A 17,915-nucleotide genomic window follows, 5' to 3' on the forward strand; every position below is an offset into this window, starting at 1 on the left:
GCTTAGTAGCTAATAAATTGTGAATTATGTCTCAATTTTCTAAAATATAATTAACTATTTTTCCCGCTAAATACACCTGTAACTAGGATGTTACTGCATGATTTGACAATTAAGCAAGAATGAATCTAATCTTAGAGCAATGAAACCCACTATAAGAGGAAGAGTGTGACTTGGTGGTTGATGAGTTTCCTTTTCCTCAATTAAGCAGATTTCTCTCCAATAGGAATCTGAGTCATTCAGGTTCTTAATATGATCAGACAATTATTTGCTAAGACACTATACAGAAAAAGTGACGAAAGATTATCCAAGCCTGAAAAAAACACACAGTCATATGCAATAACTTGAGGGCATTCATGTGAAACTTATTTTCCATATTTAAAAAATATGGAAACCATTATAAGGATATATGGATAACCATTATAAGGATGAGCTTATAGGCTGTATTCATTTTGCTTATTACAAAATTTGTCAGATTATCTATTTCCCCCAATAAATAATTTTATAAAAGTTAGCTCAAAAAGCTTTCTAATTAATAACTTACTAAATGAGTAGTATTGTACTAGAAACCTAGCTGCTACATCTAACAATAAACAGTCCTACAGGAAAATTTCTTCAGTTTAACTTGATGTGCTAAGTCTTTATTTCTTTTGAGATGGGAGCAGAATGTGCCAGAAATAGAAAGAAGAGTAATGAAAGTGTTTAGGCTTCTGGGATTTGAGTGTAGATAAAGATCTAAGTCAGTAAGAGCCTCTTTTCAGTGGTTTAACCTGTCCTTCCACCCACACCTAGCTTCAGAGATTGCCCTGTATACATCCCATTCCACCTTCCAGTGCTTTCATGCACGGTTTCCTTCCTTCTGCCTGAGTGCTAATCAGAACATGCAGCTTACATACAGCTCTTCTCCTACTACTCTGCTGTGGCTGAAGGACTCAGGCCTTTGAAGTAAAATTTTCCCTGCTACCACTCACCTAAACGTTATCAAATGTAAATAGGCTTCTTCCCAAATCAAAACAGATGACTTGGAGCAAGTCACACTTGTCATTGTCAAAAAGAGCTAAAGAAATCAATAAATCATATTTTAAAGAGTGTCTAAAAATAACACATATTTTGGATTAATACCTAAGGTGTAAGTAAATGTGCTGTGAAATATGCTATCCAAAATGAATACCAAACTTTAAAAATATATCTACAATTTTATCAAATGAAGGTTATCTATTTAATGGTCATCTTTTCATCTTATAACATATTTCAGTACAAGGATGTAACAACTAAAACTTACTTGATTTGATATGCCCGGTACTATGTTTAAACATTTTATTATCTTTATTTTTATAATAATCATTTAGAATTTATTATTGTCTCATGAGAAAACAAATAACTTAAGAAAATGGCTTACTAGATAGAGCATTGGCCTGTGGACTAAAGGGTCATGGGTTCAATTCCGGTCAAGGGCATGTACCTTGGTTGCAGGCTCCATCCCTGGCCTCAGCTGGGGTGCGGGCAAGAGGCAACCAATCTATGTGTCTCTCTGCCTCTCCACCTTCCTTTCACTTTCTCTAAAAATCAATGGGGAAAAATATCCTCAGGTGAGGATAAACACCCCTCCCCCCACAAAAAAGAAGTAGTAATCTTAAGTCACAAAGCTAAATAATGGTGAATCCATTCTCTGGACTCCAAAATACACGTGTTTAAACATTTACAGTCAAGCATGTCAAACTCGTGTTTATTTAAATGAGGCATTTGGCCCGCTGGCTGCGAGTATGACATGCTTGGTACACTATGTGGCTTGCTACACAGCAGATTAAGTCTTACAGACAATTTAAGTGTATCTGTTCAAAACCAAACTCTTATTCTTTTCTATACATCTACTCTTCCTCAAATGTCACTTTAGTAGATGCCTCTGACCTAGTTGCTCAAGCTAGCCTTCATAGATTCCCCTCTGTTCCTTATCTCTTCTACCCCACCTATTAAACTATCTAGAATCCATCTACTTTTTTCTAAAGATTCTTACAGATTCTGTCTCAATCTCAGTCAGGCCTGTACTACCTAACAAGCTGAAATACAAGACTTCTCCCTAAAGATACACTCTAGTGTTAAGAGTACACTGCAGATAGAATATAACTTATTAAAGTGGCAAAGGAATTGGCTCAAATTCCAAAAAAATAAAAATCTAAATGCAAGCAACAATTGATATTCAATTCCAACATCTGGGACAATCTTTTTGAGGTAAAAAATTCTATAACAGAATTTATTTTTCTGTTATCTTTTCCAGCTTTCCATTCCATCAATCTTTCTAGACACAGGCATTAAAACCCTGTTTAGTGATGCTTTTATAGCAAAAATCTTCCCTTTTAAATAGATTTATTTACCTAAATACCTGAAGAGTATTGAAAACTGTCATCAATTCAAACCATTCACTTATTACAAAACTAATCTTAAGTTCCTTTTTCCTTCCAAAGAACATACTTCAACATGAGAAAAAGACAGCTAGCCCTTTCTCATTTATCCTATAGGATTTTACAAAATTTAAGCTCTTTAGCAAAACATGTAATAATAACAGCACCTTTTTATAGTTATGGTGTCTTCTATTTTTAAAGTACTTTCATATATAGAGGATAAGCAAAAGTAGGTTTACAGTTGTGAGTACACAAAATAGTTTATAAAACTACTATAATAATCATAATCTGCATATCTAGTTCCATATGAACTGTAAATCTACTTTTGCTCACCCCTGTATATTATTTCATCCTTCAGGAGCCATGTGACGTAAACTTTATAGTTATTATTCTCAGATTAGAAAACTCTAAGAGACATTGTCATTTTGCCTAGGTCACAAGGCTAGAACAACCAGGACTAAAGACCAAACACAGAGATTTTCCACTCACAGCTCTTTCCACTACATATCACTACTTCTATTTTTAAAAACTGTTTTGATATACAGAAATAAAAACTGTCTTTGTAAATAAAAATCTTATTATTTCCTTCAACTATTTCAATCATTGCTTAGTCTATACTTAAATTATAAAAGAGGAAGAAAGTAAGCCCTAACTAAAGGTGAGGAATGCCAGCTAAAATCAACTTCATTTAAAATCTCTAAGAAAAAGAAATAATCCAACGAAGATTACAAATAAATATTTCTCCTGTTATTGAAACTAGAGAAGGTAAAAATTCATAGAAATCAAGTTAAATCTCAGCAAAAATGTTAACCATAATGTATCTGGTTAATGTAAGTCAGAAAATAAAAACTACAACACACAGAAACGAACTGTAAAAAGCATGCACAAAAAGGACATGCTTTCATTTAGAGAGCATGCTTCAATTAAATCTGCAGGCAATCTAAGGGGGATGTAAAACTGATGTACAAAACATACCTACTTTGCAATTAAATTAAATACACATTTACAAAAGTCTCTCATTTTTTTGGTCAGAACAAGCCAACAGCAACAAGTAGCCAGAAATTATAATTAATATAAAAACATTTAAGAAAAAATGGATTTTCTAGATTCATATTTTCAGTCTGAGCTTCAAAAAATAAGTGAGCCCTGGCCGCTTTGGCTCAGTGGATAGAGCGTCGGCCTGCAGACTGGAGGATCCTGGGTTTGATTCCGGTCAAGGGTACATGCCTGGGTTGCGGGCTTGATCCCCAGTAGGGGGCATGTGGGAGGCAGCCAATCAATGATTCTCTCTCATTGATATTTCTCTCTTTTCCTCTCCCTTCCTCTTTGAAAGCAATAAAAACATTAAAAAAAATAAGTGATTATTTGCAATTAAGTTGGCAAGACAGGAAATTGAGTTAAAATTTATCAATCTTTTAAATGGCTTTTCTAAGTATAACTTAGGTAAAGAGAGAAATTCCCTTTAGTATTTTATACCTCTTTGTAATGATGTATTTATTTCTACTGTTGACCTTGAATCTTCAGAGCTCACAGAAATAAGATAGGTTTTTAGAAAATTAGCTGAATTCATTAGTTCAAATATGGTAATTTGAGGAAAGTCAGGTAGTATAAATAAATGAAAAGCCAAATTAAGAGATACAGGAAGAAATTAACTTAGAAGGTGACCAACTGCATAGCTTATTCTTACCTTGGCTGTTTTTTTCACGGGTTGACATTTTTGCTGGTTGAGACAAAAATGACATCTTATAATAATTGGGCATTTTCTTAAATGACTATAATAATGCACTTTTCTTTAATTACTATGAGCTAATAAAGTACATTGCATGAAAATAGTCAGTATACTGATCAATTAGCAAAAATTTAACTGATATAGAAAAGCAAAGATTTTAAAAAATAATTTTTACCTTGGTTGATGATGACATCTTTATGCCTACAAAAGAAATTCAAAGGCATTTATTTTATAATGTTATTTGGCTCACCATTATTACGAACCACCTGAAAAAACTGTAAAAGCTTCAATGCCTAGGCCAATGATGGTGAACCTTTTGAGCTTGGGGTGTCAGCATTTTGAAAAACCCTAACTTAACTCTGGTGCCGTGTCACATATAGAAATTTTTTGATATCTGCAACCATAGTAAAACAAAGACTTGTATTTTTGATGTTTATTTTATATATTTAAATGCCATTTAACAAAGAAAAATCAACCAAAAAAATGAGTTCGCGTGTCACCTCTGACACGTGTGTCATAGGTTTGCCATCACTGTCCTACTCACTCCTCTTTCTTTCTGGTAATCACCATGCTGATATCTGTGTCTATGTTACAGGTTTCAAAAAATAATTCAAACCAGGCACTTAATTGTACGTGCAAACATGACAGTCACATATTTACTAATTTTCAGATATAACTGAGAAAGTATAATACTTACTTGTCTGTATTTTTTATAACTTTTGATATTAATTTTGATGTTGAAACTGCCTTCAATAATTTATTACGACTATCATCTGAATTTTCCCAGGAATTATGTGACTTCTCAGCTGTTGATGGTCGTTTTATGCTGAAAGAAACAAATTAATTTCTTAGAGAAAAATTCTATAAATAGCAATGACATATAATTGACAGTTTATATAGAATATAAAAGCAGCAATTAACATTTCCTTAAAACTAATTCAGAAAAGAAAAGGAAGCATTAGTTGAAAGGTTCTGCCTGGATGAGTAAAGGAGTAAAGCAAGGCAATTACCAAATCTATTTTATAGTTTTCACTATTATTCAGAAGACTCATTACAATAAGTTTTACTTGATTTTTTAAAATCTGTACTTTTTTTGTTAATAGGAAAAATCTATTTGCTTAAATCTCCAAGTAGCACTATTTCTCATAATTGGTGGAACTGTATGAATTTGTGAAAAACCCTGTAATGTTTCCTAAGTTGTTATAAAGCTGCTATTTCATTTTATATGTCATTATATATGGTACACATGATACTTTCTAAATAAATTGTGGGACTAAAAGTAAAACTTTTGTTTATATCTTTTAGAGACAATTTTACCCATGACTAGAAATAAACACAATTTAACCTAAGAATGTTGTATTATAACACTGATTCATTTATTTATAACTGAAAATTTCCTGACTTCTATATAAATTTTTGGCTGCATTGCTAACCATCCCATAACTCATCCAAGTCTTCAAGACTTCTCACAATAGTATACCAAAGAGCAATTTAGAATGGCAAGCACATTTCCAAGAGACCTTAATAAGCTGGAAAGAAGGCCTGGGACAAAGAAGACATCAGATCAAATCAGAACCTTTAAGAGATTGATTATAAAAATAAGTTACCTTTAACCACATACACTTCAAAAGTGTGTAACATTAATAAGCTGTATCTAAGAAAAACTCCACATGAGACCAGGGAGAAAAATTTGCATGAGACACACAGACGAAGCATTTTTAAAAATGTTAAACATGCATCAATAAAGTGAAGGATTTTTTTGTTTTCCCAAATTTCCCATTAGTGATTTAAGGCAAAATATTAAACTGATCAAGTAAAAATATATTATAAATCTTTTAGAAATGGTTATTTATTTTACTAGAATCCTAGCCAGTTCTGAGAATGGTTTAATATTTTCCTAAGATTTCCAAGTGGAAGTATGCTGATAAAAAGAGGAGTGGGTAAAAGTGGGTTTATAGTTGTTGAGTATGCAAAACAGAGTTTACTCTAGTATTATTATTATTAATTATTGCATTATTTCGCAAAAGAACACCTGTAAATCTACTTTTTCCCACCCCATATAACTATACCTAATCATATAGCTAAAATCAGCATTTCTAAAGCAGGCATTATTTCATTAAGTTGGTCTAAATATTTGCTTATAAGGCAGCTGTAGCACTGAACTCCCAGCATGCAGGTTTAGATCCCCAATTTAGGCTTACACACATTGTTAGAATGTCTCTCCCTTCTCCCCCTCTCACAACTTTAAAATATTAATTATTACAGACACAGAGAGAAGCCCTCAAGCAAGCCTTTAGCATAGAAAAGACCAAGTGAAATGGATTTATTTCTCTACTCAAGCAAGAACTTATTCTCCTAAAACTGAGAGGCAGTAACAATAAAGAGCCATTTGTTGAGAGGGGCCCTTGAAAGCTAAAGGTTGTAATGATGCCAAAATATGAAGAGGATAATTACAAATGGCAATTTTCTATCCATGGCTATAAATTTATGCATAGTTATATAAATTTAAAATATTCTATAATTTTATTAGAAAATTAATGTCTTGGTTTTAGAGTAGGTTATTTCTGCTTTCCTTTCATCAAACTGTTCATAGCTTAGTTTCCCACCCAACCCCTCCCCATTTTAAATGAGAAATTTTTATCTTAAATTCTTCATTTTCCAATGTGTAAAGTATAGATTATAGCAATAAAGGAAAAACAAAAGCCACTAGGCTTTCTCTTGGAATCCATGGATAGCCAACTTTTTCCCATGTCATAGAATTTAGGTATCATTACAACCATTCCCTAGCTCTGAACTCAGGGACAGTTAAAACCTTTTGGTGGGAGTAGAATTCTTGCTTTCTTGAGTTTGTCTGTGTATTTGGAGAGGCTGTGAAGAGGGCTGGGGAGAAGGTGATGCTCGAATTTGTGGACTTTGATCATTAGAATGAGATTCCTCTTTTTTTTCTCTCTGTCCTTGCGGTTTTTCTTTCTTTTTTTCTGTACCACTGTAAAATAAAGTATAACATGGAACAACACAAATTTAAACAAAAAGAAATTAAATGACGGGAAAAGTGATTATTATATAATTCAATCCTAAAACACATGTGAATACAATTTACACTGCTTTCATTGGAATGAAGATGTTTCTTTGAAAATTCTGGAAGCTACTATTAAAATCTTCAGTGAAAAATTTAAGAATAATAAGGTAATATATCTATTGCCCCTTTAGACCCAAAACCATCTTGGCAGGTTTGGAAGAACAATAGAAGATCTCATTTCAGCTTACCCAAATGAGAGCATTAGTGACACTTCCCATTACTTTTGTAACACATACTGACACCCAAAGCATGCTGACCATGTTCAGAAGATTATTCTCTAATTCCCATTTCTTCTGTATACTTCTGCTCCTGCCAGTTGAGTTTTAAATTTACCAAGAGTTCACTGTGCTTCCCCCCTGAATCTGTTTACACCAGCTGTACTTATTTTCATTGTAATTAAATACAAAGAAAACTGACAAAATATACAAAGAAAAGAGAATTGTAATCTTTATGAACACTAAGTTAAATGCCCCAGAAAGACTCCATATAAATGAGTTACTAAAAAAATTATTGTTACATTTTATGTAGGTGAGACAACTATAAAAGTTTAAGGGGGGAAAATCATAGAGAAAGATACGGGTTCTAATTCATATTGTTTTGCAAGAGTTTTAAAATTTCTCACTCTGTTTTAAAAACTACAACTAAAAATTATAAAAAATAATCTATGGGTATATTTTATGCAAGATCATCAATAAGGCATCTAATCAGAAATGCATACTTAGAAAGGGATGAGAGGCTCATTTAATTGACAAATGAATATATGTGAATACCAGAGGCCCGGTGCATGAAAATTCATGCACTCAGTGGGGGAGAGGGGTCCCTCAGCCCAGCCTGTGCCCTCTCACAGTCTGGGACCCCTCGGAGAATGTCCACCTGCCAGCTTAGGCCCGCTCCCTGGGGATCAGGCCTAGGATGGCAGTCAGACATCCCTCTGGCAGCCCGGGAGCCCTCGGGGGATGTCCCACTGACAGCTTAGGCACTCCCCATAGGGAGTGGGCCTAAGCCACAGTTGACATCCTTAGCACTGCTGAGAAGGCCAGAGAGGCTCCTGCCACCACAGCTGTGCTTGCAGCCCTCAGCCCGGCTTGTGGTTGAGTGGAGCTCCCCCTGTGGGAGCGCACTGACCACCAGGGGGCAGCTCCTATGTTGAGCATCTGCCGCTGGTGGTCAGTGCTCATCATAGCGACTGGCCAGTCTTTCCTGGTCGTTCTACCATCAGGGTCAATTTGCATATTACCTTTTTATTATATAAGATATTTTGTGTTAAATAAAACATTTATGGCCCTAGCTGGTTTGGCTTAGTGGTTGGTGTGTTGTTTCACGGACTGAAGAGTGCTGGGTTTGGTTCCTGTCAAGGGCATGTACCTCAGTTGCAGGCTTTATTCCCACCCAGGTTGGGGTGTTTGCGGGAGGCAACCAATTGATGTGTCTCACAAGGATGTTCTCTCTCTATCTCTCCACTTCCCTTCCACTCTCTAAAAATAAAACAATCAATGAAGAAAATATTCTCAGGTGAGGATTAACCAAAACAAACATTTATGTATAAATTCTGTGATTCAACACTTTGACTTTTATTTTTATTGTTGACAGTATTTACACTTTGACTCTTGATTAATGACGCACCTGCCATGCCTAATCACATGATGTAAGAATCCTTACACTGCATAAACTACAAAGCAGATAGAATCAAGACTTGAATTCCAGAGTTGAAAAGGTAGAATACTATCAATTGTTTAAACTTAATCAAAAACATTTTGTAATTAGACTATATGGTGTATAAATCTACAAGAAGTAGGTTTACAAACATTTTAAACAAATATGCATACTATATACAATTTATCGCATTATAATAGTTTAAAATGTTAACATAATTTTGACAGTGACATTTTTTTAAAATATATTTTATTGATTTTTTTACAGAGAGCAGGGGAGAGGGATAGAAAGTTAGAAACATCGATGAGAGAGAAACATCGATCAGCTGCCTCTTGCATGCCCCCCACTGGGGATGTGCCCACAACCAAGGTACATGCCCCTGACCGGAATCGAACCCGGGACCCTTGACTCCGCAGGCCGACACTCCGCTGAGCCAAACCAGTTAGGGTGACAGTGACATTTCTTAATCTGATTAAGTTCTGATACCTTCAGACTGGTCCTTAACTCTCTACTTCATGTTCAGTTTTTTGTGTGTGTTTTTTTAAAGTGTGTGCTGACATATAATTTTACTTCAAAAATATCAGATTAACTTTGAAATTTATATCTGAGTTAGAAATTGCTTTTTTCTTGTTCTTCAAACTATCCTGAATGCACAAGCCACTCCTCTTATATGGGGTACACACAACCTAAGAGATTTTCCTTTTGATTTATTAAAAACAAAATACTACCAAGCCCCTGAATCATAAAGTAACAAACTCAGTTGGTCTTAGACTGCTGAGTCATTATCATGCATAATATTGATCATTGCACAGAACTATAGCTTGGTAAAAATCTGAACTATTACTGGATACAAGGAAGTTAATTAAAAACTGTATGAAAAATTTCCACTATGCATTTGTCTTCTTATAATTTGTCATTTTCTTCCCTGAGAGTAGAGCACAGGTAATAAATTTCTGCATGCCTTGGAGGAGAAAGTCTAGATTCTGTAATGACAATGACTTCAAAGACTGAATTCTAGAAGGGGCTTTTAAAAGGCCTAAAGATCTTGTCATTTCTTCACCATTCCTGGTTAACATTCAGTCACTAGCATTAGTTTATTGAGGCAACCATTTTCTATCAGTACATTTTAAAATATTATTCTATTACTTAAGGTCCTCAATTATTCTTTGAAGAAAACAGCTCTAAGACTATGTAGTTCATCTCTTGTGGTCTCTCCAAACTCCATATGGAATAATTTGTTAGGAATTACACAAAAGCAATTTTGTTGAAACAAAAGATTAAGTTAATTGATGAAAAGTAGAGAATATAAATCTGTAATCCACTGAAACCTTTATATTGCAGTATTTCCATTGTCTTCCATCCCCTGACACACATACATAATACACATACCATACAGTACTATATTTTAAACTAAGCCTTAATTTTATAGTCATGGTTAAAGAATAAAAGTTATAATAGTGTTTAACGTCCCACTAATGTAGATATTTATCAAAGACTCTATTTCTCCTTTAAAAAGCTGCATTAGAAGATGACAAATACTGTATAATATCACTTTTATGTGGAACCTAAAAAAACAAAATAAAGACTCAGATACAGAGAACAAACTGATGGTTGCTAGAAGGAAGGGAAGGGTTAGGTGAAAAAAGTGAAGGTGAATAAGAGGTACAAACTTACAGTTCTAAAATAAGTCACAGGAATGTAATGTACAGCAAAGGAAATATAGTCATTAATATCTTAATAACTTTGTATGGTCACAGATATTTACTAGATTTATTGTGGTGATCACATCATAGGGTACATAAAAATGCTGAATCACTATGTTGTACACCTGAAATTGTATGCCCACTACTTTATAAACTAGAAGCCTGATGCATGAAATTCATACAAAGGGCTCGGCCACAGCCTGCCACCTGCCTGCCTCTGCCCACACCACCGCGGCTTTGGCCAGAAGGATGTCCAGTCGAATTAGCATATTATGCTTTTATTATTATAGATAGGCAAGCATGTTATATCAAATGTATCACTTTCTATGGAAAATTCACTTATGTAATTATATTAAACATAGTGACGCTTAACTCATCAACAAATGCTTGTTAAAAAGAAACCAAAAAAAGCTCCAGAAAATGCAAATGTTTTTTTAAATCTACAACCAAAAGCTGCCTCATACAACTCAATAGGTATGATGATTATAAACTGAGTGAGTACAGGCTGAGATGTCTCTATGTTCAAAGGACATACTTCAATTCCATAAGCTCTACTTCACATTTGTTTCAGAAGTGGGCTGTTATCACATTCAACCATTTTACAATGTTTTCTCTCTCTCTCTCTCTCTCTCTCTCTCTCTCTCTCTCTCTCTCTCTCTCTCTCACACACACACACACACACACACACACACACACACACACACACTCTGTCCTTGCGGTTTTTCTTTCTTTTTTTCTGGATACCTTTTAGCAGCAGATGAAAAAGTGTCTTTTCTGGCAATTGAGACAGAGCTGGTATGACTTGGTTTTCTGTTTGTACCACTCCCATTGGTTATACAGGACATGGAAATAGCTTCTCGAATGCCTGTTTGACCTAAAGGTGATTAAGAAAAAAATTTTCACTAAATTTAAAAATATTTCTCAAAGATTAGAGTTTAAAAAATTAAAACATTAGTGTTTGGAACTAGTAAGCACATTTTTCTCCCTGGTATACAGCATACAATAGTCTTGTCTCAAGAGTTAATCTCATCAGAATAAATTTATAGGAAGCCATGCTAAATTGCTAAATTGCTAAATTGCAGCTAGATCATTCGTTACCTAAATGGTTTGCCTGCCACACATAGCAGCTTTAAAGTACATGATTTTAGGTTGTGCTTCAAATTAAACCACAAATTCCCCACATGTCACTAATTTTCAGAAATAGCTCAGGTTCTGTTGAAATTTAATTAGAAATACTAAATGTTAAATCTTAGCATGTTATTTCATATTAATAAATTATAAGTATACAAAGTAACCTCTGCTTTTTAAATTTATACAGTAGAAGGACTGGAATAAATATGTGATGCCTATGCTGGTGTAGTCAGAAGACTCAAAGTCACAGATAAAGCAGCCACATACACTTAAGGGGTAAGTTTATTTAAAGGTTTGGGAATAGAGAAGTTTTGAATTATTGGACTCAGTTTTCTCACATGCACACAAGAAAATCTAACTTTTAAATTTGGCCAATCTCACATTTGTTTGTTTGCTTCTCTTCAGAAAAGCACAGAGTAAAACACTTTTATGTAAAGCACTCTAAAGCAGCGGTCGCCAGCCTTTCAGACCTCACAGACCATCAGTGGTCCGCAGACGACCGGTTGGCGATCGCTGCTCTAAAGTGTCCCATATATGATGGTATAACACTGCATTGTTACATGAATAAGCAGATAGGCACACCTACATCATAAGCATCTAAAATGTTTCCTTAATATACAGATTCCTAGACCCTGCCTCAGACCAAATGACTGAGAAAAGAGGAAGGGGGAGATCTACTGTATTTTATTTTTTAAAATTTCCTAGGAAATGTTTCACAAATTATAAGGTACAACCCTTCCAATTTATGCTAATATCATTGGTCATCAGCTCTAGCGCTAGTCTGTGAAACAGGAGACTGATGTATTACAATATTTAAATTTTTTAAATTTATTTTTTTATCCTCACCTGAGAATATGTTTATTGATTTTAAGAGACAGGAGAGAGAAACAAACATTGATCAGTTGCCTTCTGCATGCACCTCGACTAGGACTCGAACCCATGACATTTTGGTGTACAGGATGATGCTGCAAACAACCAAGCCATCTAGCCAGGGTTGTACTACAGCTTTAAAAAAAAATTGTGGTAAATACTCATAATGTAAAATTTGCAACTTTAACCATTTATAAAGGTACAATTCAGCCGAAACCGGTTTCGCTCAGTGGATATAGCGTTGGCTTGCGGACTGAAGGGTCCTGGGTTCAATTCCGGACAAGGGCACGTACCTGGGTTGCGGGCACATCTCCCGTGGGAGATGTGCAGGAGGCAGCTGATCAATGTTTCTCTCTCATCGATGTTTCTGACTCTCTAGCTCTCTCCCTTCCTCTCTGTAAAAAATCAATAAAATGTATTTTTTTTAAAAAAGGTACAATTCAGTAGCAATCAGTGTATTTACAACGTTGTGCAACTGTCATTATTTCTCAATTCAAGAACATTTTCATCACCTCCAACAGAAACTCTTTATTATTATGCAGTCCCTACTGTCCCTCCCCCCAGCCCTTGTCAATCATTAACCTGCATTATCTCTATAGATTTGCCTATTCCAAATATTTCATATACAAAGAATCATACTATGTACGCTCTTTTTGCGTCCAGCTTCTTTCACTTAGCACTATGTTTTCAAGGTTCCTCCATGTGGCAGCATGTATGAGCACTTCATTCTTTGTTATGGCTGAATAATATGCCATTGTATAAATATACCACATTTTGTTTATTCATCCATCCGTCATAGATATCTGGTTGTTTCCATCTTTTGGCTATTTTGACTTGTGTTGCCATAAACATTTGTGTACAAGTTTTCATGTGAACATCGCATCATTTATTTAGGTATATAACTAGGAGAACTGCTGGTTCACATGGTAATTTTATGTTTAATTTGCTGAGAAACCCCAACAAACACAGCAGTTGTACCATTTTACTATCCACCAGCAATGTATGAGGGTTCCAATTTTACCACATCCTTGCCAACACTTATTTTCAGTTTTTTAAAAAACTTATAGCCTTCTCTGTGAGTATTAAGTGCTCTCTCACTATGATTTTGATTTACATTTCCCTAATGAGGATGAAAATCTTTTACTGGGCTTGTTAGCCATTTGTATATCTTCTTTGGAGAAATATCTATAGAAATCCTTTGGCCGTTTTTTCAATAGAACTATATGATGTAAATGGTTGTCTTCCTTCTTTTTTCTTAGTAATTTTAGAGCTAAAAGTTTGTCAAATTTGTTCACCTTTTTTTTTAAGCTTTGGTTTCATTAACTCTATTATTTTCCTATATGCTACTTCATCTATCTCTAATCTTTATTATTCCCTTCCCTCTCCTGGTTTTAGATTTGATTTTTTGTTTTTCTATTTCCTTAAGGTTAAAGTGAGTTACTGATTTGAGATCTTTTTTTTAAAAAAAACATAGGCATTTACAACTATAAATTTTCCTGAGCACTGCTTTTCCTATATTTTTTGAAATGTAAATTAGTTTTTTTAGATTTTTTTGTTATACACACACAATAAAACATTAAACACTATGTAAAGCCATATTTAGTCTGCAATCCACTTCCCATGCTTTTTTTCAAAGTCCCAAACCTCATCTCAAAAAAGATCACTCACACTCATTAAGACAGCTATTATTAAAAACAAAACCACACACACACACACACACACACACACACACACACACACACACACAAATAACAAGTCTCGGGAAGTATTTAGAGAAATTGGAATCCTTGTATATTTTTGGCAGGAATTTAAAATGGTGCAGGTACTGTGGAAAACAGTATTGGCTACTTTTCAAAAATTAAACATGGAATTACCATATAATCTAGCAATTCTACATCTGGGTATATATACCCAAAAGAATTGAAAGCAGGGAGTTGTCTGGGTTGGGTATCTTGGTTGGAGTGTCATCCCAATGCACCAAGGTTGTGGGGTTCTATCCCTGGGTTGGGGGCACATATAGGAATCAACAAATGGGTGTGTGAATTGGACAACAAATTGATATTTCTCTCTCTTTCTGAAAATCAATTTTAAAAAAAGCAGGGAGTCAAGCAAATATTCGTACACCCATGTTCATAGCCACAGTATTCACAATACACAAAAGGTAGAAGCCACTCAAATGTCACTGAATGGATATCCAATTGTTATATATACATACAGTGCATATTATTCAGCGTAAAAAACAAATGAAGTTGTGAAACATACTATCACATGGATGGACCTTTAAGATGTTATTCTAAGTCAGGGGTGGGGAATCTTTTTTTTTTGCCAAGGGCCATTTGGATTTTTATAATATTCTCAGGCCATACAAAATTATCAGCTTAAAATTAGCCTGCTGTATATGGTTAAACATTTAATTAACTCTCACCCCTAATGCCTTGGCAGGGCCAGACCAAATTATTTCACGGGCCTTAGATGACCCTCAGGCCGGACGTTCCCCACCAGTGTCCTAAGTGAAATAAGACAGACACAAAAGAACAAATATTGTATGATTTCAATTATACTAAGTATTTAGAGTAGTGAAATTCATAGAAATAGAATGGTGGTGGTTACGGATTGAGAGAGTATGGATGAAACAAATGTGGAGTTATTGTTTAATGGGTACAGATTTTCAGTTTGGGAAGAGGGAAGAGTTCTGAATATGCATGAATGGTTGCACAACAATATGAATGTATTTAATGCCACTGAACTGTACACATAAAAATAGTTAAAGTGGTAAATTTCATGTTATGGTTATTTTATCACAATAAAAATATTCAATACACCACCAATGTTTCTAAGTCCTATAGTTTACTCTTCAATTCTTCAAATGCTTTCAAGGTAACTATAGAATTATCATTCATCTTTACATGATTAGATGGCAATGTATGTTTCAGAGTTTTGATCAGTTTCAGGGGCTCTCTATTCACATCCTAAATATTTACTCCTAAAAGGCCATCTTCTAATGTCCATTTCAAAGCCTATATATAATGGCTTCCAACTACTGAGCCAGATATAAAGTTTATTCCATAAAGTAGGAACAATAAAAATGTTTGTGTAATTATTTCAATATTTTATTACTTTATGTAAAGTGAATGAAAAAACTGAAAAATGAAGGTGCTGATGTGAATGAAAAAGGTCTCAAAAACATTAATATATGATTGAAAATGTTCTAGTACTATGTTAAAAAGAACAAATCTTTGGCCTAAACTGAATGCTCACTGGATTTGTTAATTGCATAGTCACTAGTGAAAGAAAACAAAATTTTAAAAAAGTAAAAAACCTGAAGAAATTTTGGAGCCACACCAAAGACTGAAGTACAAATGATAATTTTACTATATTTTTAATATCTTTATCAGAATCTCCCTCTCACACATATATACATGATGTAAGCATTTCAGAGATGAATTATGTATGAATATTCTATTTTAGAATATCTCATTGAAAGCAACAGTGAGATAGGGTCATGGACCAATAGTTATTTCTGAATTTCCTGTGTTAAATTATGTCTAATCCTCTCTGATAAAAAATATATAACGAGGTTTCTTCATGTTCTTCTACCTCAAGAAGAAAGAAGAGCTTGTATTTCATACACATTAAGCTAACAATTATTTCCAACAGAAAAACATTATACTCCCAAAGTATAAATGGAATAATCTCTTCAATTTCAAAATAATCTGATTAGGGCCACAATTTGCATGAGGACTATTAAGTACTCTGTAACTCATTTAGAATTTAACTTCTAGGTGTTTTATTCACTAAACACCAACAAATTACAGGCATTGTTAAAAATATATACATAATTCTGCATATATGTATAATTCATAAATATATAATATAATCTCTGCATTTCACATGTAATGAAATTGTTTCAGTTGAATTTTCTACATTCTCTTGAATATCACTTAAAAAAACAACTACCATTCTTTTACCAATGTCTCATGGCATATCTACTTCAACTTAGTGTTTCTGAAATTTCTAACCTAAATTGACATTTTATGTTGATACTGATGTGACTATTTATTCCTTTCTCAGCAATTACACTATGGTGAAATTTTAGTTACTGATTATGAAATATACTCTTCTGAATATTAATATAAGATTGAGTCACCCTATAATCCTTAACTGAATATTACTTAAAATACTACTGTGCAGAAAAAAATAAAAAACTGACCACTAAAACATTGCAGAAATCTTCTAACCCTGTTCAAATTACCTCATCCTGTAAGAACTGCTGTTAAGTTTATAATGAAAGGAAAACAAAGGAGCTTATTCTGACATTATCAGAAGCAAAACTTTGTTTTTGACTTTTTGTAAAATGTAAATATATATGCCATTAGAGCTGAAGTGTCTGCGCACCCATCTCTGAGCACATATCCCCAACTTCCTCTCTCCTAGAAGTTGCCATTTAGTTTAGGTATTTCTGATTTGCAGTAATAAAACAACCAAACATAAGATAATAACTTTCTGAATACCGCTTAGCTACAGTAAACAAACTGTTATAGCCATTGAAGAGGAAGACTCTGAAAAAAATGGTTAGAAGAAAAAAAGAATATTTGGTGAAACTAGGTTTTTTTAAAAAATATATTTTATTGATTTTTTACAGAGAGGAAGGGAGAGGGATAGTTAGAAACATCGATGAGAGAGAAACATCAATCAGTTGCCTCCTGCACACCTCCCACTGGGGATGTGCCCACAACCAAGGTACATGCCCTTGACTGGAATCAAACCTGGGACCTTTCAGTCCACAGGCCGACGCTCTATCCACTGACCCAAACCGGTTAGGGCAGAAACTAGTTTTTTTTTTTAAGAGGCAGGTAGGAGGTGGGCCTAGGCAGTCCTAAGGTACAAAGGTGGGTTAGGATGAGATGAACATTGATTAGTTGCATCACTTTATAAGTAAATTGCATCTAATTACCTGCCATTCAAGTTATAAACCAACTAGAGGCCTGGTACACAAATTCGTGCACCAGAGGGGTCCCTTGGCCTGGCCTGTGGGATCAGGCCAAAACCAGCTCTCTGACATCCCTCAAGGGGTCTCAGATTGTGAGAGGGCACAGGCCATGCCGAGGGACACCACCAGTACACAATCAGGGCCGGGAAGCAACGCGGGAGGTTGGTCAGCTGAGGAGGGACTGTGGGAGGGCTCCAGGGTGTGTCCAATCCGTCTCACTGAGTCATGATTGGCCGGACTCCAGCAAGCTAACCTACCGGTGAAAGCATCTGCCCTATGGTGGTCAGTGCATATTATAGCGAGTGGTTGAGCCACCTTAGCATATCATTAACATATTACTCTTTGACTGGTTGAACGGCCGACT

At 34.7% G+C, this 17,915-nt stretch overlaps 1 protein-coding gene across 4 annotated transcripts in view; it reads right to left on the reverse strand.

The window, feature by feature from the left end:
• EML4 (echinoderm microtubule associated protein like 4) overlaps positions 1–17,915 on the reverse strand; it is a 153,925-nt gene that overhangs the window by 63,946 nt on the left and 72,064 nt on the right. The window contains exons 3-7 of one of the 4 annotated variants that reach the window (XM_006778652.1): positions 11,305–11,434; positions 6,938–7,111; positions 4,823–4,951; positions 4,301–4,326; positions 4,084–4,116 (exon numbers count right to left, since the gene is read on the reverse strand). In XM_006778652.1, the coding sequence (XP_006778715.1) occupies positions 4,084–4,116; positions 4,301–4,326; positions 4,823–4,951; positions 6,938–7,111; positions 11,305–11,434 (492 nt within the window). The remainder of the gene's footprint in view (positions 1–4,083; positions 4,117–4,300; positions 4,327–4,822; positions 4,952–6,937; positions 7,112–11,304; positions 11,435–17,915) is intronic. The other 3 variants (XM_006778653.1, XM_006778654.1, XM_006778655.1) reach the window with 3 other exon arrangements.

The sequence above is a fragment of the Myotis davidii genome, unplaced genomic scaffold (assembly GCF_000327345.1).
Source record: "Myotis davidii unplaced genomic scaffold, ASM32734v1 scaffold6, whole genome shotgun sequence".
Lineage (NCBI taxonomy): Eukaryota > Metazoa > Chordata > Mammalia > Chiroptera > Vespertilionidae > Myotis > Myotis davidii.